Below are 23,607 nucleotides of genomic sequence, written 5' to 3' on the forward strand. Positions count from 1 at the left end.
AAATGTAGCTAAACCCTTTAGTATATACGATTTTTTAAAATAGTAACGTTTAAATTGCTATATAAAATAGTTTTCCATTTTAATTATCCTTACAACAGAAGCTTTTTTTATTATATTACTAAAATCACAGTTTAAAAATTTTAAGCGCGTGGTATTGCTAATTTCCTTTACTGCCTGCCAAAAAGTCTGATGTTTTAGTTACGTAGGATTTCGTCACAAAACAAACATAACATGACCACGAGATTACTTTTCTTTAGATTTGTATATTTATTGCAAGCATTGAATTGTTGATTAATAAATAGTAGTAATGTTTAAATACGTTGCATTTTTACACCAACTATTTTTTTTAAATGTAAATTCTTTAATTTAATATCTAACAAATTTGCATAAACCTGCATGCGAAATTAAAATCAAAAATCAAGTTGAATAATTAACAGTTGCATGATTCTTACAATCCGATATTTGAATTAAAGTTTTCATTTTTAAACTGTAAATATTATTCATTAAGCGTAATAAAAAAATTGTAAATGTTGTAAAAAAGGCATTTCTTATAATATCAATTTTATTGTAATCGGTATAACACATAAAAAAATTAAACTTAGATCAGAATAAAATCAAAAAAAAATTTTAAAATTATGTTTTAATTATTTTGCATTTATAGAATGCTACTTACGTTTCACTTCCTTATAAATGTAAAGTTGTCAAGTAAAAAAATGCGTAGAATAAGTGAGTCATTGTAACATTCGAAACACGTGACAACAGTCAACTCAGTTTTCCCTATATATAACTCCATTATCCAAACAAAAACGCAACTGATATTGTATCAAAAATAAAATTAAGCAAGTTAGGCATAGTGGGTTGTACTTAATAAAATTTGTTGTAAATAATAATGTCTTAGTGTATTTAGTTTTTTTAAAGTCGTATATTTTAGGTAGTACGTTTATATATTACAATTAAATATTGTAAATTTTACTGGTTTAGTCTCTTTTTGTATTTAATTTAAATTTGATTAAAATTGAATTTTGTTTTTTATTGAAATGAATCAAATAATAGCAATATGAAACAGTTTTCTAAAATTTTTGTTTATATAGTTCTTGCATTTCCATTGCTAGCAAAAGACGTTACAGCACAAAATGGAATATGTAAATAATTTTTTACTTAATCTTTTATTTTGTAATATTTATAAACTAAAAAATTAATTTACTATAAACAGATAATTATATTTAAAACAAATTTTTAAACTTAAATTCTATTTGGCACAAGATCTGTAAAAAAATATTTTCAAGTTAGCAAATATTTTATTTTAATTTTTCTACACCAAATTTACTTGTTTTAATCATAACATAATATATTTTAATTTAATATTTTTAGTACGCAACGAAGAGAATACTTGCGAGTACTATTTTTCTGATGAACAACAATTTTATTCTCAACTACCCGGATCACCCGGACGACTCGATAGTTGTCCAAGCGGATTTTCTGTTTTAGCTATGCCTAAAACACAAGCACAACGTGAGTTTTTAAGAGACAACATATTGACTGCTCGTCCAGGTACATTTAGCAATTATTTTGTTGGAGCAAGATATATAAATGGAGAATGGATATGGGCAGACGGAGACGTTTTAAATAAAAGTAAGACTTAGAAGTATGAGTTAATTAATTATAAAACATAATTTAATTAATAACAAAATTCGTAATTTAAAATTTGTGAGATACGCCGGTTTTAATATTTTTTTCTTTTGACGTCATAAAATTTGAAGCAACAAAATTTTTTTTGTTTGTAATTAAGTTCCCAGCGTGGCAGGAAATTTAGATCCCGCAGGATGTGCAATAATAAATGCCAATAACACAAGTTTTCCTGGATTTAATATATATTTTGCTTCATTCGGATGTAAGGATTTTGCTAGATTTTTTGCTTGTGAGCGCAGCAGTGAGTTTTTATTTTAATTGTCATTAAATCCTAAACGTAATTAAAATAAGTTATAGAAAAATTTTTAAAAAACAACGTATAGTAAAATTTAAAAAAATGTTATTTAAAAAAAATAATTCAGTCGGACAATCACCACCTTGCTCGGGTAATCCTTGTCAAAACGGACAATGTACTAACTTCGGGTGTAGCTTTACATGTAATTGTGCTGCAGGATATACAGGCTATACTTGTGATATAGGTACACGTACCAAATATACTAAATAAAATATTTTATGTAAATAATTAAAGTAAAATTTAACCTATTTGTAGAATATACAATATTTTTTTTCATAAATACAGCCTATTTGACCTTCCTAAAATTCACTTTTTTAGATATAAACGAATGTCAATCTAACCCATGTGGTAATGGTGGATCATGCATTGATCGAGTTAATAGTTTTGAGTGCATCTGTGTAGCTGGGTATACTGGAAGGCAATGTATAACAAGTGAGTTTAAATTGTTATTATAATTGTCATTAAACAAAATAAAAACGGTTGAACTTTTTTTAATAAAAAAATAAATAATATTGAAAAAGTAATAATATCCTAGTTGTTTTATTGCATTCTAATAAAAAAATATGTTAAATTAATAATTTTTTTAACAATATCTAAAAATAAATAACGTTGTTATAGATATTAATGAGTGTGCAAGTTCGCCTTGTTCAAATGGAGGTACATGTGTAGACCGAATTAATTCTTATACCTGTACTTGTGTACTGGGCTATACTGGATCAAATTGTTTAACAAGTAAGTTAAAATACACCTAAGTTTTTTAAGTATTAAGCAAGCTTTCTGTACTAATGTAATTGTACTAAAAAATGCCTGCAAACAACCAAGTTAATCACTTTTTATAAATAATAGATATAAATGACTGTACGTCACAATCATGCAACAACGGAGGCACATGTGTAGATTTAGTAAATAATTTTATATGTACATGTCCAGCTGGTTTAACTGGCAGAACTTGTTTAACAGGTAAGATAATTATTCGGTAAAAATACTAGAAAAAAACTTTTTACAAAATTTACTTCAATACAAATTTTGTTTAGATGTTACGGTTAACAATGCAGATCAAAGTTGCCGATATTATTTTTCAAGGCTTACTGCTAGTTCTCAAGGAAATGCTTTAAATGCATGCAGAAGAAGGTCTTTAAATTCACAATTGGCTATTTTTAAATCAACCGAACAACAAAGTTTTGCAAGGAATAGTATTGCGAATATATACTCGCAATCCCGAAATTATTACCTTGGTGGAAGTTTAATCAACAACATTTGGTTATGGAGAGACAGAGATGAAATAACGCCAAGTAAAATAAAAATTAAATTACTTATTTCAAATTTATTACAAAAAAATGTTTTTTATATGTTTTATCACAGATCCATCAGGACAGGGAAATCAGCTTGCTTGTGTTTCCATAAACCCGGAGTTATCTACTTTACAAAGAGTCTCATGCACAACAAATTTGAACTACGCTTGCGAGCAACCCAGTAAGTAAAATTTTAAATTAAAAAAACGAAACTATATATCAAGTAAAAATAAATTATTTTATATTTAAACCTAAAACAAAGATTTTATTATGGCAATGCACAAATAATTGGAAAAATTTTGGCCTTGGTAATTTTAAAACATAGGATATAATTTTAGTTAGCGAGAAGTAATTATCTTTTTTGAATGGATTTACATATCATCTAGCCCAATATATCGTTAATGTTTTAGGTACTTGCTCTTTAGATTATATTTAATAATTTTTTTAAGTTGGAAACTTTAATCCCTGCTTGTCCAATCCGTGTCAAAACGGAGGAAGTTGCACAAATTTTGGATGTGGTTTTCAATGTAGATGTATGACAAATTTTTTTGGGTATATCTGTGATATTGGTAAATCGTTCAAAAAATATTTCTTAGCTATGTTTGTTTATTAATGCCGAAGTAAATCAGTTTTAATACCTTAAAGAAGATTATGTTATAAAGAGTAACAGACACAAAGACTAAAATATTATTTTTTTTAATATTGTGTTTAGAACAAATAGAAATAACTGTTCCTGGGAATCAAGTCGTAATTGAAGGTGAAACAGAAACATTTAATTTTATTGTTAAACCTCGTGTTTCTGGTTCTGTTATCTGTAGACTGCTGTTTGCAGAGGAAGTACTGCTAACCACGCCCTCATTTACATCAATAAATAGGTATTTTTGCACTTTTTACTTAATAAGGATAATGACTAAAACAATGTAACTTTTATATTTGTTACTGAATTGCTTTTATAAACTATTTTAGATTTTCACACACTATAACCGACATCAAAGCTACCAACGGTGGTAGTTATAGGTTACAGTGTACATTGCAAGTGCAAACTCAACAAATGCCTGTAACAATATCAAGATCATTTACATTGGATGTTCATGGTCAGTTTCTTTGCAAAATTTATAAAACAAAATCTATTTTTTTAAATAATATTTCTTGCAAAATGATACTTGTTGCTTTAAGTGCGTGCAACTATATCGATAACGGAATCTCAACTTGAATTGCAAAGAAGTGAAAGGGATGTTGCTACTACTGTAACTTGTACAGCACAAGGTACACCGATCCCATCTGTTATGTGGTTAAGAAACAATAAAGAAGTCACAACCACTCCATCATCGGTGCACCAACAAAGAGTTTCTGCGAATCCCACTCCTAACAGTGTTATTTGGTTTGTAAATGTAAGCTAAAGTCAAATGAATAAAGTTTTTATTAAAGTAGCATTTAATTGCTCTTGTTAATTCCAGACAAATTTCGACAATTCGGGAGAATATGTTTGTGTAGCGTCTCACAACATTGGATCACCAAGCACAAGATATCAAGCAAATGCTACTCTTACAGTTAATGTCATAGGTAAATAACAAAGGCTACATTTCGTTGATTTATTTACGAAATTGACATCTTTATTTATAACATTTAATTTATTAATATTAAAACCTAGGTATTCCAGAAATATCCACACAAACAAGTTATTTAGAACTACCAAAAAACAACACAGTTAAGTTTACATGCATATTTGAAGGAATTCCTTTACCCAATATTGAATGGAGTTATTCCGACGAAACAGTTATACCCAATAACAGTCAATTTGAGGTAAAAAAACTTAACTCTCTTGTTTTTCTTAATTAAAAGTATGAAAATTTAATAGATATTGCAATCAAGAACTTCTTTATTTCAAATGGAAAGTACATTGACTGTTTATGGGACATCTTGTAAAGTAGTTGCCCTGTGGAGATTTTTATGTTTTGCTACAAGTTCTTTAACAACATCTCCAATAAAAAGTCAACCGTTTTCCATTAACATAGGTATAAATTCTTTAGTGTTTTTATAAATGTAAGTATAAACTAATACAAAATGTAATTTTGTAAATAGAACGCCAAACTTTAAGTTTTGATAGTACGATACGAAATTGCAACAGTGCACATGGAGTTTGTATGAGAAGAGAAGAAACTTTACTTGTTGTTTCGAGTCAGAGTGTGCTAAATTCCGTTGCGTCACGAATAGGTAAACATTTTATTTTTTAAACAACAATATCACTTTAACATTATTGTACCATAAATTTTTTAGTACCAAACAACAACTTTTTCTATTGGATATCATCTCAATCGACTGATTTTTTCACAAATGCGGAGTCTAATATTTTACCACATTCTGATGGCTGCTTTCGAATTCGAAGATTCAACAATCTGTTAGTGTCAAGTTCGGATAACAGAGCATACACAATATGTAAAGGTAAACAATCCAACCTTTTGTTTTTAAATGAATCAGCAAATTAAAATTGTTACAATTGTATTTTTAAGCTAACAGCGCTGTCCAACCTACGATAAATGTCGAGAGTAATGTTTGTGATGGAACTATTATGAATATTTCTTGGTCCATCCTTCCAGGGGCTTTATCTTTTCCACATACATTAGTTTATTATGATTCTAGGTAATAGTATAAAAAAATATTTTTAACGTATAATAACATAAATAAATTTTTTTGACAATAGCTTAATTATATTGATAAACATTTAAGCGCATCAACTGTTACACAAACATTGGACCCAGGTAGAACACAATTTTTAGCAACAGGACTAACACCTAGAACAACTTATTCAATACAGGTTTGATCTTAGTAGCATAGGAAATAATTGACCTTGTGTTAACATACTTTTTCATATTGCTAGGTTTTACCGCAATTTGGGGGTTGCCAAAACTCTCCGTCGAGTACAAGTACTTCGTATACCACAACACGGGGGCCATTAAGCCCATCTACTAATATTAATGTTGATTATCTAGAGACAACAAACTCATGTTCAGTAACTTGGGCTGCACCTAGTAATGCAGAAGATATAGGAGGATATATGGTATACATACTTAAATTTACTATAAATTTTGTCTAAAAACACATTAACAATCATAAAAGCTTAAATATATTGTTTAGGTTAGATCTATTGAACAATTTGCCTCAAGTCGAAACGGCGACCAACAAGTTGCTAATCCGTTATCAACAACTACTAACATTTCTACCGAAACTTTTAGCTTCACTTTTCGACTAACAAAACCGAATACTAACTACCAAATTCAAGTTGGAACATTTCCAAGCAGTCCGTGCCAATCAATTATCCCAAACTCGTTTACAAATATCGTGTCTGACATTTGTGTTACTGAATCTTCTAGTAGGTCAATATTGTAAATCGTGAATGATTATAAAAAGTTAACTAATATGCGTATTTTATTTAAGTTCCAGATACAATCACGCTTTCAAGTACACCACCTGTAATAACCGAAAACAACCAGGCCATAGTAAAATTAACTTCTGTTGACGAAAGAAATGGAATAATAAGGTATAAGACCGGTATATTTTTTAAATGGAAATTTAACAGCAACAAACCATAAAGTTCTTCAAATTATTGCACAGTTGCTATTTCGTGATTGTTCAACAAGTGGTAAATGGAAGCAGTATGGTGGTTGAAAAAGATCCAAATTTAATAGAACAAGGAAGTAACCCTAATAATACCGAACGCTATATTTCAATAGCGCTTTCAGGGTAAGCAAATTTAATTATTTTATAATTAGTAACTGGTATCGTGACTTGATTATTATAACATTGCTCATTGTGAGATATGCTTTTCATTTTTCATTTCCTTAACCGATGCACTCGTCATAACATGTTGTTGGGCACAAAAAGTTATTAAAGTATACTTCCAGAATTCTATTAGAAAGAGACATTTATTTGGGCGATGGTCGTTCGTCGTGTTGTAATGTCATGAACGAGGTTGTTCAAAGTTGTTTAAATTCAGACTCAAAAAAACGTCGACGTCGACAAAGTGATTCAATTATAAACGGCGAAAATCGACCTTTAACCCAAGGGTTAACATATCAGTACTACGTCATTACTGCCACACCTACAACTAATAATAGAGTATTATATTCGTCGAGTTCTTTGTCACAACCTTTTATTGTTACTTTTAATTCAGGTATATTATATGCAGTTTAAATATATAACAAAATCCTTTTAATTATTGTATTTTGGTCGTTAAAAATAGGAATTAAACCCAATTTTTATCCAGGTTCAAAAGCAATATTAGGAATTATAGCTTTGCCTCTTGCATTAATAGTTTTGATTTCACTACTGGTATACAAAAGGTATATTACGTATTTCTGTTTATTTAATATAAATGATCCAATAGTTTTTATAACTGATTGAAAATAAATTAACACCTTTTTCACTTTGTTTTAGAAAAGCTATTTTAGAATACAAAAACCGAAACGAAAGTAGCTCTCTTTCGCTACCTGTGGTTAACAATCCGTCGTTAGAAATGGGAAATTTAAAGGCCAGAAACAGTAAATCTAATTTTATTAATGGCAAAATTAATACATATTTAATTTATTATTAAGAAGTGTCGTTGGATATTTGACGAAATATAAATTGGTATTCAATTTTTTTAACACAGTTAAATTTTTTTGTAAGATATTCAAGTTTATGATGACGTCGAAGCACGTGGAATTTACGCAAATATTAAAACAAATTCAAGTTTTGATCGATATGCCATAGCTAACAAAAATCTTATTAATGTTTATAATAGAAAAAGGCAAAATGACGACCTTGAATTTATTCAGGATTTTGAAGTAAAACTTTTATTCTAAATTTGATTACAAAGTTTTAAAAAAAAAAAAAAGTTTGCAAATTTATTTATAAATATATATATAATACCAAAATTAATAATATAAACAATGATTTTAACCTTTATAATATCTAACACAGTTACGATTTAACTTTTCTAGACGCTAATCCCGAAATATTTGGAAAACTTGGCAATTTCAACGACTTTTGCAGACACCAATACCAACATTTTTAAAAATCGTTACAAACACATAAAACCAAGTACGATTTTTTTGTTTTTTAAAATAAAGTTAAATTTGTGCTATGTTTTCTAAAACATTTAACATTCGTACAGGCGATAACGAAAGAGTAGTTCTTAGTAAACTGCACAACGATCCATATTCTGATTACATTAATGCATCATATATCAACGTAAGTAAAAAAACAAGACTTTCACAAATATTTGATTTTTTCACAAATTTATTTATTTCTTGTGAAATAATAACTTATATAATTTTTAGGGATTTTTTTATCCGAAAAAGTTTATAGCAGCACAGGGACCAAAAAACTCGACAGTTAATGATTTTTGGAGGATGATAGTTGAAAAAAATTGCACAACGATTGTTATGTTAACTCTTCTACAAGAAAACAATAAAGTAATGTTTATTTTAAAAGCCCTAAGTTGTGCAAAAAATTTTACTTACAACTAATGTTTTGGTTACGTTAGAACGTTTAAATGTTTTTTATTAGGAAAAATGTGCTCAGTACTGGCCTGAATTGGGTAAAGAAGTATCCTACGGTTTTAATATAGTCAAAACACTGGAAGAAATCAATACAGGAGATTATACAAAAAGAGTTTTTGTAGCGAAAATAAATGGAGCCAAGGTTGTAATTTGATAAAATTAGTTTGGCATATATTTTTTTGTTAACATGTAGGTCAATTTAAATGATATTATTTATCGGTACTAAATTCCTAACATAATTTTATTAAGGAATTAAAAATCAAACACTTTCAATTTCTAACCTGGCCAGACCACGGAACACCAGATTCAACAACATCTTTACTTCATCTACATAAAGATGTTACTGATAAACATAAGCAAAACGATTGTCCAATTTTAGTTCATTGCAGGTTTAGATATCTATTAAAAAATATTAATTTTTTTATATCCTTGCTGACAAGCTTTAATTAAGCCTTTGTTATTTTACCTATAGTGCTGGATGCGGTCAAACAGGAACGTTTATTGGGTTTGACATTCTCAAAGATCAACTTCAACAACATGGAACTGTGAATTTTCTTAAATGTGTTCATGACATGAGGCTTTGCCGAAGTGAGATGATACAAAGCGTTGTAAGTTACACCAACAATAACATTTTTTTATTACACCAACAATAACATTTTTTTTTTTTTTTAAGTTCGAAATAATTTTATGCTTTGTGCAATTTCTAAATGCTAAAATTTACTAGTACGTTGTTTTTACCTGAAAAATTAATTCAGTTTTTTAAATTAGTATGAAGCACATAAAAAATAATTTAAAGTTTTGTTTCTGTTATAAAATTTTTGTTTTAATAGGATCAATATATCTTCCTGCACAAGATGATAACGGAATTTGAAAATTTTGAAGAAACTGATATAAATGTTACAGAGTTCTTAACGTATGCTAAGGAAGTTAACATGTAAATATAATTATCGTTATTTATTGAAGTACGAAAAAACTGGTCTCTTTAACTTAATGTAATTTATTTTATTTTAATTCAATTTATCTTAGGACTTAATACCACTTATCAAAAGGCTTAATATCACAGTTATCTTAAGACAAAATTAAATAGCAAATTTTAATTTTTAGCTACGACGAGACCAAAAAAATGACAGTAACACAAATGCAATTCCACAATCTCTCTCTGATACCACCAGCACTAAGAAAAACTACAAGGGCAGGCTTAAAACAAAACCAAGAACTTTATAAACAATCCACTACAAAAGCATGTAAAAAAAATAAATCTACCGCTCGTTGGGGATAATTTAAACAAAATTAACAAATTTTAAATAAAAAACATTTTTTTAAGAATAATCAAAATATAATTTTTACATAAAATTTTAATTTTAAAATTCACTTTTTTGTAGACGACCACAACAATACAACAGTTAATTTATGTGAAAATAATGGTGTACCTGTTTACATTAATGCATCTAATATACGGGTAAAACACTTTTAAAATCTAAACACAATTTTTTTTGGATAAAAATTAATATTTAAATAGTTTTATAACTAAAACAACATTACCACAAGTTTATTTTTTTAAATATGACTCTTTGATTACATTCAAAGGCTTACATGAATGGATACTACTATATTGTTGCCGAAGATCCCCTTCCGAACAATATCGATTTATTTTGGAAGTGTGTTTTAGACAACGGAATTAATCTTGTGGTGATGCTGGCCGAGGTAAATAAAATTAAGTTTTATTTAACACAATTAAACATTAAATTACAAAAATGTCATTGTTATTTATATTTAGCACGAATCTTCGTGTCCGAGATATTGGGCAGACGACCTAAAAACAGTTTTGTTTAACGACGTGTCTGTGCACACGTTAAAAACTGTCAGAAAACCTCATTACACTGTTAGGACATTGGGAGTGTATTTGAAATCAACCACGGTAAATATAAATATTTATTTTATCAAATAATATCACAACCAATACAAACTCTAAAAACACAAACATTATACAAAACTTTTACATACTTAACCTATAATTCATTTTAAAATGGCTACTGTTAGCCATGTTTAATAATACAAATTGTTTAGGACATGTTTAATATTTAAAATCTCAAAATTTATTCTCAGGAGACACACACAATCAAGCAAATAATCCTTCCAAACTGGTCATGCAATCCAAACAATACAAAAATGCCAAACATTACAACTGTAATCGAAATTTCGTCACTTGTCGAAGAAAACGAGGCTAACGCAACGGAAGTGGGAAAGAAATTTATCGCTCTATTTCATTGCAGGTTTATTTAATAATTAGTTTACATGTGGCGTATAATAAAAATTTTTACTCTTTTTTTTTATTTTATTTTATTTTTTTTTTAAATTATTTTTGGTAAGTTTTTTTTTTTTTTTAAATAAATATATTCACATGCAAATTAAAAAACGATAAACTTTCAGCGACGGATCGGATAAATGCGGCACGATGTGCGGGATTTCGAATCTATTACACCGGCTCGAAAACGAGAACAAGGTCGATGTATTCCGAACAATCAAGGACCTGAGAGACGCGAGGGAAAACATGGTTGGCAGTGAAACAAATTACGAGTTTTGCTACAACGTGATTACTGAATATATTCAGACATCTAATCTATACGAAGCCTTAAGATAAATCACCAAACATTTTTCGCTAAACATTAGTTTCAAATAAATCAACACCTAATTTTTAAACCATATATCCCAGTTTACGACAACCATGGAATCAGTGCGCTAAAATTTTTGTTAGTAAAATCTGAATATAAGTTGGGGTTGCAAAAAAATGTAGCTAAACCTATTAGTACCGTTTAAATTGCTATAAAAAATAGTTTTGCATTTTAATTACCCTTACAACAGAAGCTTTTTTTATTATATTACGAAAATCACAGTTAAAAATTGTAAGCGTGGTATTGCTAATTTCCTTTTCTGCCTGCCAAAAAGTCTGATGTTTTAGTTACGTGCCCTTTCATCACAAAACAAACATGACCACGGGACTATTTTCCTTGGAACTGTTTATACACTACAAGCATTGAATTGTTAATTAATAAATAGTAGTAATGTTTAAATACGTTTCATTTTTACACCAACTATTTTTTTTAAATGTAAATTCTTTAATTTAATATCTCATAAATTTGCATAAACCTGCATGCGAATTTAAAATCAAAAATCAAGTTGAATAATTAACAGTTGCATGATTCTTACAATCCGATATTTGATTTAAAGTTTTCATTTTTAAACTGTAAATATTATTTATTAGACGTAATAAAAAAATTGTAAATGTTGTAAAAAATGTCATTGCTTATAATATCAATTTGATTGTAATCGGTATAACACTTAAAAAAATTAAACTTAGATCAGAATAAAATCAAAAAACTATTTTAAATTATGTTTTAATTATTTTGCAATTATAGAATGCTACTTAAGTTTCACTTCCTTATAAATGTAAAGCTGTCAAGTAAAAAAATGTGTAGAATAAGTGAGTCATGGTAACATTCGAAACACGTGACAACAAACAACTCAGTTTTCCCTATGTATAACTCCATTATCCAAACAAAAACGCAATCGATATTGTATCAAAAATAAAATTAAGCAAGTTAGGCATAGTGAGTTGTACTTAATAAAATTTGTTGTAAATAATAATGTCTTAGTGTATTTAGTTTTTTTAAAGTCGTATATTTTAGGTAGTATGTTTATATATTACCATTAAATATTGTAAATTTTACTGGTTTAGTCTCTTTTTGTATTTAATTTTAATTTGATTAAAATTGAATTTTGTTTTTTATTGAAATGAATAAAATAATAGCAATATGAAACAGTTTTCTAAAATTTTTGTTTATATAGTTCTTGCATTTCCATTGCTAGCAAAAGACGTTACAGCACAAAATGGAATATATAAATAATTTTTTCCTTAATCTTTTATTTTGTAATAATTTATAAATTAAAAAATTAATTAATTATAAACAGATAATTATATTTAAAACAAATTTTTAAATTTAAATTCTATTTGGCACAAGATCTGTAAAAAAATATTTTCAAGTTATCAAATATTTTATTTTAATTTTTCTACACTAAATTTACTTGTTTTAATCATAACATAATATATTTTAATTTAATATTTTTAGTACGCAATGGGGAAAATACTTGCGAGTATTATTTTTCTGATGTACAACAACTTTATTCTCAACTACCCGGATCACCCGGACCACTCGATAGTTGCCCAAGCGGATTTTCTGTTTTAGCTATGCCTAAAACACAAGCACAACGAGAATTTTTAAGAGACAACATATTGACTGCTCGTCCAGGTACATTCAACAATTATTTTGTTGGGGCAAGATATATGAATGGAGAATGGCTTTGGGTGGACGGAGACGTTTTAAATGAAAGTAAGACTTAGAATATTGAGCTAATTGATTATAAAACATATATAAATAAATAGCAAAATTCGTAATTTTAAATTTGTGAGATACGCCGGTTTTAATATTTTTTTATTTGACGTCATAAAATTTATAGCAACAAAAATATTTTTTGTTTGTGATAAAGTTCCCAGCGTTGCAGGAAATTTAGATCCCACAGGATGTGCAATAATAAATGCAGGAAACACAAATTTTCCTGGAGTTAATATCTATTTTGCTTCAAATGAATGTAATGCTTTTGCTAGATTTTTTGCTTGTGAGCGCAGTGGTAAGTTTTTAATTTAATTATTATTAAATCCAAACGTGATTAAAATAAGTTATTCAAAAAAAACTAAAGTAAAATTTTAATAACTTTAATTTAAAAAAATAATTCAGTCGGACAATCACCACCTTGCTCGTCTAGTCCTTGTCAAAACGGAGCACAATGTACTAACTTCGGTTGTAGCTTTACATGTAATTGTGCTGCAGGATATACAGGCTATACTTGTTATATAGGTATGCGTACCATATATACCAAATGAAACATGTTGTGTAAATAATTAAAGAAAAATTTAACCTATTTGTAGAATATACAATGTTTTTTTTCATAAATACAGCCTATTTGACTTTCCTAAAATTCACTTTTTTAGATATAAACGAATGTCAATCTAACCCATGTGGTAATGGTGGATCATGTATTGATCAAGTTAATGGTTTCGAGTGCTCCTGTGTAGCTGGGTATACTGGAAGGCAATGTTTAACAAGTGAGTTTAATTTGTTATTTTAATTGTCATTAAACAAAATGAAAACGGTAAAACTTTTTTTAATAAAAATTTAAATAAGTATTGAAAGAGTATTAATATCCTAGTTGTTTTATTGCATTCTAATAAAAAAATATTAAATTAACAATTTTTTTAACAATATCTAAAAATAAATAACGTTGTTATAGATATTAATGAGTGTGCAAGTTCGCCTTGTTTAAATGGAGCTACATGTGTAGACCGAATTAATTTTTATACCTGTACTTGTGTACTGGGCTATACTGGAGCAAATTGTTTAACAAGTTAGTTAACATACGCCTAAGTTTTTTAAGTATCAAGCAAGCTTTCTATACTAATGTATTTGTAATAAAATGCCTGCAAAGAACAAAGTAATCACTTTTAATAATTAATAGATATAAATGACTGTACATTACAATCATGCAACAACGGAGGCACATGCGTAGATTTAGTTAATAATTTTAGATGTATATGTCCCGATGGATTAACTGGCAGAACCTGTTCTATAGGTAAGATAATTATTTGGTAAAATACTAAAACAAACTTTACACTAAAATTTACTTCACTACAAATTTTGTTTAGATGTTACGGTTAACAATGCAGATCAAAGTTGCCGATATTATTTTTCAAGGCTTACTGCTAGTTCTCAAGGAAATGCTTTAAATGCATGCAGAAGAAGGTCTTTAAATTCAGAATTGGCTATTTTTAAATCAACCGAACAACAAAGTTTTGCAAGGAATAGTATTGCGAATATATACTCGCAATCCCGAAATTATTACCTTGGTGGAAGTTTAATCAACAACATTTGGTTATGGAGAGACAGAGATGAAATAACGCCAAGTAAAATAAAAATTAAATTACTTATTTCAAATTTATTACAAAAAAATGTTTTTTATATGTTTTATCACAGATCCATCAGGACAAGGAAATCAGCTTGCTTGTGTTTCAATAAACCCGGATTTAGCTACGTTACAAAGAGTCTTATGCACAACAAATTTAAACTACGCTTGCGAGCAACCCAGTAAGTAAAAATTAAAATTAAAAAATAAACGATACTATAAATCACGTAAAAATAAAATATTTTATATTTAAACTCAAACAAAGGTATTTAATATGACGATGCATAAATAATTGGAAAGATTTTGGCCTTGGTAATTTAAAAAGATATTATAATTTTAGTTAGCGAGAAGTAATATTCTTTTTTGAATGGATTTACATATCACCTAGCCCAATATATCGTTAATGTTTTAGGTACTTGCTCTTTAGATTATGTTTAATAATTTTTTTAAGTTGGAAACTTTAATCCCTGCTTGTCCAATCCATGTCAAAACGGAGGAAGTTGCACAAATTTTGGATGTGGTTTTCGATGTAGATGTATGACAAATTTTTTTGGGTATATCTGTGATATTGGTAAGTCGTTCGAAATATATTTTTTAGCTATGTTTGTTTATTAATGCCGAAGTAAATCAGTTTTAATACCTTAAAGAAGATTATGTTATAAAGAGTAACAGACACAAAGACTAAAATATTACTTTTTTTTAATATTATGTTTAGACCAAATAGAAATAACTGTTCCTGGCAATCAAGTCGAATTTGAAAGTGAAACAGAAACATTTAATTTCATTGTTGAACCTCGTGTTTCTGGTTCTGTTATCTGTAGACTGCTGTTTGCAGAAGAAGTACTGCTCACCACGCCCTCATTTACATCAATAAATAGGTATTTTTGCACTTTTTACTTGATAAGGATAATGACTAAAAAAATTTAACTTTTATATTTGTTACTGAATTGCTGTTATAAACTATTTTAGATTTTCACACACTATAACCGACATCAAAGCTACCAACGGTGGTAGTTATAGGTTACAGTGTACATTGCAAGTGCAAACTCAACAAATGCCTGTAACAATATCAAGATCATTTACATTGGATGTTCATGGTCAGTTTCTTTGCAAAATTTATAAAACAAAATCTATTTTTTTAAATAATATTTCTTGCAAAATGATACTTGTTGCTTTAAGTGCGTGCAACTATATCGATAACAAAATCTCAACTTGAATTGCAAAGAAGTGAGAGGGATGTACCTACTACTGTTACTTGTACTGCACAGGGTACACCGATTCCATATGTTACATGGTTAAGAAACAATCAGAAATAACAACCACTCCATCATCGGTGTACCAACAACGAGTACCTGCGAATCCCACTCCTAACAGTGTTATTTGGTTTGTAAATGTAAGCTAAAGTCAAATGAATAAAGTATTTATTAAAGTAGCATTTAATTGCTCTTGTTAATTCCAGACAAATTTCGACAATTCGGGAGAATATGTTTGTGTAGCGTCTCACAACATTGGATCACCAAGCACAAGATATCAAGCAAATGCTACTCTTACAGTTAATGTCATAGGTAAATAACAAAGGCTACATTTCGTTGATTTATTTACGAAATTGACATCTTTATTTATAACATTTAATTTATTAATATTAAAACCTAGGTATTCCAGAAATATCCACACAAACAAGTTATTTAGAACTACCAAAAAACAACACAGTTAAGTTTACATGCATATTTGAAGGAATTCCTTTACCCAATATTGAATGGAGTTATTCCGACGAAACAGTTATACCCAATAACAGTCAATTTGAGGTAAAAAACTTAACTCTCTTGTTTTTCTTAATTAAAAGTATGAAAATTTAATAGATATTGCAATCAAGAACTTCTTTATTTCAAATGGAAAGTACATTGACTGTTTATGGGACATCTTGTAAAGTAGTTGCCCTGTAGAGATTTTTATGTTTTGCTACAAGTTCTTTAACAACATCTCCAATAAAAAGTCAACCGTTTTCCATTAACATAGGTATAAATTCTTTAGTGTTTTTATAAATGTAAATATAAACTAATACAAAATGTAATTTTATAAATAGAACGCCAAACTTTAAGTTTTTATAGTACGATACGAAATTGCAACAGTGCACATGGAGCTTGTATGAGAAGAGAAGACACTTTACTTGTTGTTTCGAGTCAGAGTGTGTTAAATTCCGTTGCGTTACGAATAGGTAAATTTTTTATTGTTTAAATAACAATATCACTTAACAATATTGTACCATGAAATTTTTAGTACCAAACAACAACTTTTTCTATTGGATATCATCTCAATCGAATGATTTTTTCACAAATGCGGAGTCTAATATTTTACCACATTCTGATGAATGCTTTCGAATTCGAAGATCCAACAATCTGTTAGTGTCAAGTTCGGATAACAGAGCATACACAATATGTGAAGGTAAACAATCTATCCTTGTGTTTTTATATAAATCAGCAAATGAAAATTGTTACAATTGCATTTTTAAGGTAACAGCGTTGTCCAACCTTCGATAAATGTCGAGAGTAATGTTTGTGATGGAACTATTATGAATATTTCTTGGTCCATCCTTCCCGGGGCTTTAACTTTTCCACATACATTAGTTTATTATGATTCTAGGTAATAGTATAAAAAAAAAATATTTTTTAACGTATGATAACATAAATAAATTTTTTTGACAATAGCTTAATTATATTGATAAACATTTAAGCGCATCAACTGTTACACAAACATTGGACCCAGGTAGAACACAATTTTTAGCAACAGGATTAACACCTAGAACAACTTATTCAATACAGGTTTGTTCTTAGTAGCATAGGAAATAATTAACATTATGTTAACATATTTTTTTATATTTTGTAAGGTTTTACCACAATTTGGGGGTTGCCGAAACTCATCGTCGAGTACAAGTACTTCGTATATCACAACACGGGGGCCATTAAGCCCACCTACTAATATTATTGTTGATTATCGAAGAACAACAAACTCGTGTTCAGTAACTTGGGCTGCACCTAGTAATGCAGAAGATATAGGGGGATATATGGTATACATATTAAATCACTAGAATATTTGTTTAAAAACATACATACAATCATAAAAGCTTAAATATATTGTTCAGGTTAGATCTATTGAACAAATTGCTATAAGTCGAAATGGCGACCAACAAGTTGCTAATCCGTTATCAACAACTACTTACATTTCCACCGAAACTTTTAGCTTTACTTTTCGACTAACAAAACCGAATACAAACTACCAAATTCAAGTTGGAACATTTCCAAGCAGTCCGTGCCAATCAATTATCCCAAACTCCTTTACAAATATCGTGTCTGACATTTGTGTTACTGAATCTTCTAGTAGGTCAATATTGTAAATCGTGAATGATTATAAAAAGTTTTAACTAATATGCGTATTTTATTTAAGTTCCAGATACAATCACGCTATCAAGTACACCCCCTGTAATAACCGAAAACAACCAGGCCATAGTAAAATTAACTCCTGTTGACGAAAGAAATGGAATAATAAGGTATAATACTGGTATATTTTTTTAAATAAAAATTTTAACAGCATCACCTTAATTTCAAACCATAAGGTCTATTAAATTATTGCGCAGTTGCTATTTCGTGATTGTTCAACAAGTGGTAAATGGAAACAATATGGTTGTAGAAAAAGATCCAAATTTAATAGAACAAGGAAGTAACCCTAATAATACCGAACGCTATATTTCAATAGCGCTTTCAGGGTAAGCAAATTTAAATATTTTATTATTAGTAACTGGTATCGTGACTTGATTATTATAACATTGCTCATTGTGAGATATGCTTTTCACTTTTCATTTCCATAACCGATACACTCGTCATAACATGTTGTTGGGCACAAAAAATTATTAAAGTATACTTCCAGAATTCTATCAGAAAGAGACATTTATTTGGGCGATGGTCGCAACTCGTGTTGTAATGTCATGAGCGAGGTTGTTCAAAGTTGTATGAATTCAGACTCAAAGAAACGTCGACGTCGACAAAGTGTTTTAATTATAAACGCCAAAAATTTACCTTTAATCCAAGGGTTAACATATCAATACTACGTCATTACTGCCACACCTACAACTAACAATGGGGTATTATATTCGTCGAGTTCTTTGTCACAACCTTTTATTGTTACTTTTAATTCAGGTATATTATATGCAGTTTAAATATATAATAAAATGCTTTTTGGTCGTTAAAAATAGGAATTAAACCCAATTTTTATCCAGGTTCAAAAGCAATACTAGGAATTATAGCTCTGCCTCTTGTGTTAATACTTTTGATTTCACTACTGCTATACAAAAGGTATATTGTGTATTTCTGTTTATTTATTATAAATAAATCCAATCGTTTTTATAAATGATTAAAAAAATGCTTTTTTTAACTTTGTTTTAGAAAAGCTATTTTAGAATACAAAAACCGAAACGAAAGTAGCTCTCTTTCGCTACCCGTGGTTAACGATCCGTCGTTAGAAATGGAAAAATTGAAGGCCAGAAACAGTAAATCTAATTTTATTAATGGCAAAATTAATACATATTTAATTTATTATTAAGAAGTGTCGTTGGATATTTGACGAAATATAAATTGGTATTCAATTTTTTTAACACAGTTAAATTTTTTTGTAAGATATTCAAATTTATGATGACGTCGAAGCACATGGAATTTATGCAAATATTAAAACAAATTCAAGTTTTGATCGATACGCCATAGCTAACAAAAATCTTATTAATGTTTATAATAGAAAAAGGCAAAATGACGACCTTGAATTTATTCAGGATTTTGAAGTAAAACTTTTATTCTAAATTTGATTACAAAGTTTTAAAAAAAAAGTTTGTAAATTTATTAATAAATATATATATAATACCAAAATTAATAATATTAACAATGATTGTTAACCTTTATAATATCTAACAAAATTACGATTTAACTTTTCTAGACGCTAATCCCGAAATATTTGGAAAACTTGGCAATTTCAACGACTTATGCAGACACCAATACCAACATTTTTAAAAATCGTTACAAACACATAAAACCAAGTACGACTTTTTGTTTTTTAAAATAAAGTTGAATTTGCCCTATGTTTTCTAAAACATTAAACATTCGTACAGGCGATAACGAAAGAGTAGTTCTTAGTAAACTGCACAACGATCCATATTCTGATTACATTAATGCATCGTACATCAACGTAAGTAAAAAAACAAGACTTTTACAAAAATTTGATTTTTTCACAGATTTATTTAATCTTGTGAAATAATAACTTATATAATTTTTAGGGATTTTTTTATCCGAAAAAGTTTATAGCAGCACAGGGACCAAAAAACTCCACAGTTAATGATTTTTGGAGGATGATAGTTGAAAAAAATTGCACAACGATTGTTATGTTAACTCTTCTACAAGAAAACAATAAAGTAATGTTTATTTTAAAAGCCCTAAATTGTGCAAAAAATTTTACTTACAACTAATGTTTTGGTTTCGTTAATACGTTTAAATGTTTTTTATTAGGAAAAATGTGCTCAGTACTGGCCTGAATTGGGTAAAGAAGTATTCTACGGTTTTAATATAGTTAAAACACTGGAAGAAATCAATACAGGAGATTATACAAAAAGAGTTTTTGTAGCGAAAATAAATGGAGCCAAGGTTGTAATTTGATAAAATTAGTTTGGCATATATTTTTTTGTTAACATGTAGGTCAATTTATATGATATTATTTATCGGTACTAAATTCCTAACATAATTTTATTAAGGAATTAAAAATCAAACACTTTCAATTTCTTACCTGGCCAGACCACGGAACGCCAGATTCAACAACATCTTTATTTCATCTACATAAAGATGTTACTGATAAACATGAGCAAAACGATTGTCCAATTTTAGTTCATTGCAGGTTTAGATATCTATTAAAAAATATTAAGTTTTTTTTATCCTTGCTGACAAGCTTTAATTAAGCCTTTGTTATTTTACCTATAGTGCTGGATGCGGTCAAACAGGAACGTTTATTGGGTTTGACATTCTCAAAGATCAACTTCAACAACATGGAACTGTGAATTTTCTTAAATGTGTTCATGACATGAGGCTTCGCCGAAATGAGATGATACAAAGCGTTGTAAGTTACAACAACAATAACATTTTTTTTAAATTTGAAATAATTTTATGCTTTGTGCAATTTCTAAATGCTAAAATTTACTAGTACGTTGTTTTTACCTGAAAAATTAATTCAGTTTTTTAAATGAGTAAGAAGCACATAAAAAAATAATTTAAAGTTTTGTTTCTGTTATAAAATTTTTGTTTTAATAGGATCAATATATCTTCCTGCACAAGATGATAACAGAATTTGAAAATTTTGAAGAAACTGATATAAATGTTACAGAGTTCTTAATGTATGCTAAGGAAGTTAACATGTAAATATAATTATCGTTATTTATTAAAGCACGAAAAAACTGGTTTCTTTAACTTTATGTAAATTATTTTATTCTAATATAATTTATCAAAATGCTTTATATCACTAAAACAGTAATCTTAAATCAAAATTAAATTTTAATTTTTAGCTACGACGAGACTAAAAAAATGACAGAAACACAAAGGCAATTCCACAATCTCTCTCTGATACCGCCAGCACTAAGAAAAACTACACAGGCAGACTTAAAACAAAACCAAGAACTTTATAAACAATCCACTACAAAAGCATGTAAGTTGAAAAAAATAAATCTACCGCTCTTTGCGGATAATTTAAAAAAAATTAACAAATTTTAAATAAAAAATTTTTTTTTAAGAATAATCAAAATATAATTTTTACGTAAAATTTTAATTTTAAAATTCATTTTTTTGTAGACGACCACAACAACACAACAGTTAATTTATGTGAAAATGATGGTGTACCTGTTTACATTAACGCATCTGATATACGGGTAAAACACTTTTAAAAGCTAAACACAATTTTTTTTGGATAAAAACTAATATTTAAATAGTTTTATAACTAAAACAACATTACTACAAATTTATTTTTGTAATCATGACTCTTTGATTACATTCAAAGGCTTACATGAATGGATACTACTATATTGTTGCCGAAGATCCCCTTCCGAACAATATCGATTTATTTTGGAAGTGTGTTTTAGACAACGGAATTAATCTTGTGGTGATGCTGGCCGAGGTAAATGAAATTAAGTTTTATTTAACACAATTAAACATCAAATTACAAAAATGTCATTGTTATTTATATTTAGCACGAATCTTCGTGTCCGAGATATTGGGCAGACGACCTAAAAACAGTTTTGTTTAACGACGTGTCTGTGCACACGTTAAAAACTGTCAGAAAACCTCATTACACTGTTAGGACATTGGGAGTGTATTTGAAATCAAAAACGGTAAAAATAAATATTTATTTTATCAAATAATATCACAACCAATACAAACTCTAAAAACACAAACATTATACAAAACTTTTACATACTTAACCTATAATTCATTTTAAAATGGCTACTGTTAGCCATGTTTAATAATACAAATTGTTTAGGACATGTTTAATATTTAAAATCTCAAAATTTATTTTCAGGAGACACACACAATCAAGCAAATAATCCTTCCAAACTGGTCCTTGAACCCAAACAATACAAAAATGCCAAACATTTTAACTGTGATCGAAATTTCGTCACTTGTCGAAGAAAACGAGGCTAACGCAACGGAAGTGGGAGGAAAGAAATTTATCGCTCTATTTCATTGCAGGTTTATTTAATAATTAGTTTACATGTGGCGTATAATAAAAATTTTTACTCAAAAAGATTAAATTATTTTTGGTAAGTTTTTTCATTTTTTTTAAATAAATATATTCCCATCCAAATTAAATAAACGATAAACTTTCAGCGACGGGTCGGATAAATGCGGCACGATGTGCGGGATTTCGAATCTATTACACCGGCTCGAAAACGAAAACAAGGTCGATGTATTTCGAACAATCAAGGACCTGAGAGACGCGAGGGAAAACATGGTTGGCAGTGAAACGAATTACGAGTTTTGCTTCAACGTGATTACTGAATATATTCAGACATCTAATCTCTACGAAGCCTTAAGATAAATCACCAAACATTTTTCGCTAAACATTAGTTTCAAATAAATCAACACCTAATTTTTAAACCATATATCCCAGTTTACGACAACCATAGCATTAGAGCGTTAAAATTCTTGTTAGTAAAATCTGAATATAAGTTGGGGTTGCAAAAAAATGTAGCTAAATCTATTAGTAACGTTTAAATTGCTATAAAAAACAGTTTTGCATTTTAATTATCCTTACAACAGAAGCTTTTTTTATAATGTTACGAAAATCACAGTTAAAAATTGTAAGCGTGGTATTGCTAATTTCCTTTTCTGCCTGCCAAAAAGTCTGATGTTTTAGTTACGTGCCCTTTCGTCACAAAACAAACATAACATGACCATGAGACTACTTTTCTTTAGAACTGTATATATACTGCAGACATTGAATTCTTGATAAACTAATAGTAGTAATGTTTAAATACGTTTCATGTTTACACCAACTATTTTTTTTAAATGTAAATTCTTTAATTTAATATCTCATAAATTTGCATAAACCTGCATGCGAATTTAAAATCAAAAATCAAATTGAATAATTAACAGTTGAATGATTCTTACAATCCGATATTTGATTTAAAGTTTTCATTTTTAAACTGTAAATATTATTTATTAGGCGTAATAAAAAAGTTGTAAATGTTGTAAAAAATATC

General features: G+C 28.5%; 3 protein-coding genes across 4 annotated transcripts; all 3 read left to right on the forward strand.

Annotated features, from left to right (window-relative positions):
• Positions 1-1,057: 1,057 nt before the first annotated feature.
• Positions 1,058-12,056, forward strand: LOC145742168 (uncharacterized). The gene is made up of 41 exons (XM_082559945.1): positions 1,058-1,142; positions 1,372-1,632; positions 1,790-1,930; positions 2,052-2,168; positions 2,303-2,416; positions 2,603-2,716; positions 2,831-2,944; positions 3,019-3,276; positions 3,347-3,457; positions 3,726-3,845; positions 3,989-4,151; positions 4,243-4,370; positions 4,453-4,667; positions 4,734-4,839; positions 4,928-5,079; positions 5,135-5,291; positions 5,359-5,490; positions 5,554-5,718; positions 5,787-5,916; positions 6,004-6,091; positions 6,155-6,334; positions 6,412-6,646; positions 6,712-6,814; positions 6,889-7,017; positions 7,179-7,447; positions 7,541-7,616; positions 7,711-7,814; positions 7,942-8,099; positions 8,256-8,355; positions 8,429-8,505; positions 8,595-8,729; positions 8,824-8,958; positions 9,066-9,205; positions 9,289-9,424; positions 9,647-9,750; positions 9,921-10,060; positions 10,199-10,275; positions 10,404-10,520; positions 10,594-10,734; positions 10,923-11,089; positions 11,247-12,056. Exons 1-41 carry the CDS (start codon positions 1,058-1,060, stop codon positions 11,455-11,457), a joined length of 5,805 nt encoding a protein of 1,934 aa, XP_082416071.1. The 3' UTR covers positions 11,458-12,056.
• A 228-nt stretch (positions 12,057-12,284) lies between these two features.
• Positions 12,285-16,380, forward strand: LOC145742260 (uncharacterized). The gene is made up of 14 exons (XM_082560043.1): positions 12,285-12,297; positions 12,944-13,204; positions 13,362-13,502; positions 13,610-13,729; positions 13,864-13,977; positions 14,163-14,276; positions 14,388-14,501; positions 14,575-14,832; positions 14,903-15,013; positions 15,283-15,402; positions 15,547-15,709; positions 15,801-15,928; positions 16,011-16,224; positions 16,291-16,380. Exons 1-13 carry the CDS (start codon positions 12,285-12,287, stop codon positions 16,145-16,147), a joined length of 1,794 nt encoding a protein of 597 aa, XP_082416169.1. The 3' UTR covers positions 16,148-16,224; positions 16,291-16,380.
• Positions 16,381-16,708: 328 nt separating this feature from the next.
• On the forward strand, positions 16,709-23,517 carry LOC145742170 (receptor-type tyrosine-protein phosphatase F-like). Of its 2 annotated transcripts, XM_082559946.1 has the most exons (26): positions 16,709-16,847; positions 16,931-17,046; positions 17,109-17,273; positions 17,342-17,471; positions 17,563-17,650; positions 17,716-17,895; positions 17,971-18,205; positions 18,273-18,375; positions 18,463-18,591; positions 18,753-19,021; positions 19,102-19,177; positions 19,268-19,371; positions 19,499-19,656; positions 19,809-19,908; positions 19,981-20,057; positions 20,146-20,280; positions 20,375-20,509; positions 20,617-20,756; positions 20,840-20,975; positions 21,167-21,270; positions 21,418-21,557; positions 21,701-21,777; positions 21,906-22,022; positions 22,096-22,236; positions 22,425-22,594; positions 22,733-23,517. In XM_082559946.1, exons 2-26 carry the CDS (start codon positions 16,977-16,979, stop codon positions 22,941-22,943), a joined length of 3,390 nt encoding a protein of 1,129 aa, XP_082416072.1. In that variant the 5' UTR covers positions 16,709-16,847; positions 16,931-16,976; the 3' UTR covers positions 22,944-23,517. The 2 variants fall into 2 exon arrangements, with proteins under 2 accessions (XP_082416072.1, XP_082416073.1); XM_082559947.1 differs by lacking the exon at positions 16,709-16,847 and having other exon boundaries at positions 16,926-17,046.
• Positions 23,518-23,607: the final 90 nt, after the last annotated feature.

Source organism: Corella eumyota, chromosome 2 (genome assembly GCF_963082875.1).
Source record: "Corella eumyota chromosome 2, kaCorEumy4.1, whole genome shotgun sequence".
NCBI lineage: Eukaryota > Metazoa > Chordata > Ascidiacea > Phlebobranchia > Corellidae > Corella > Corella eumyota.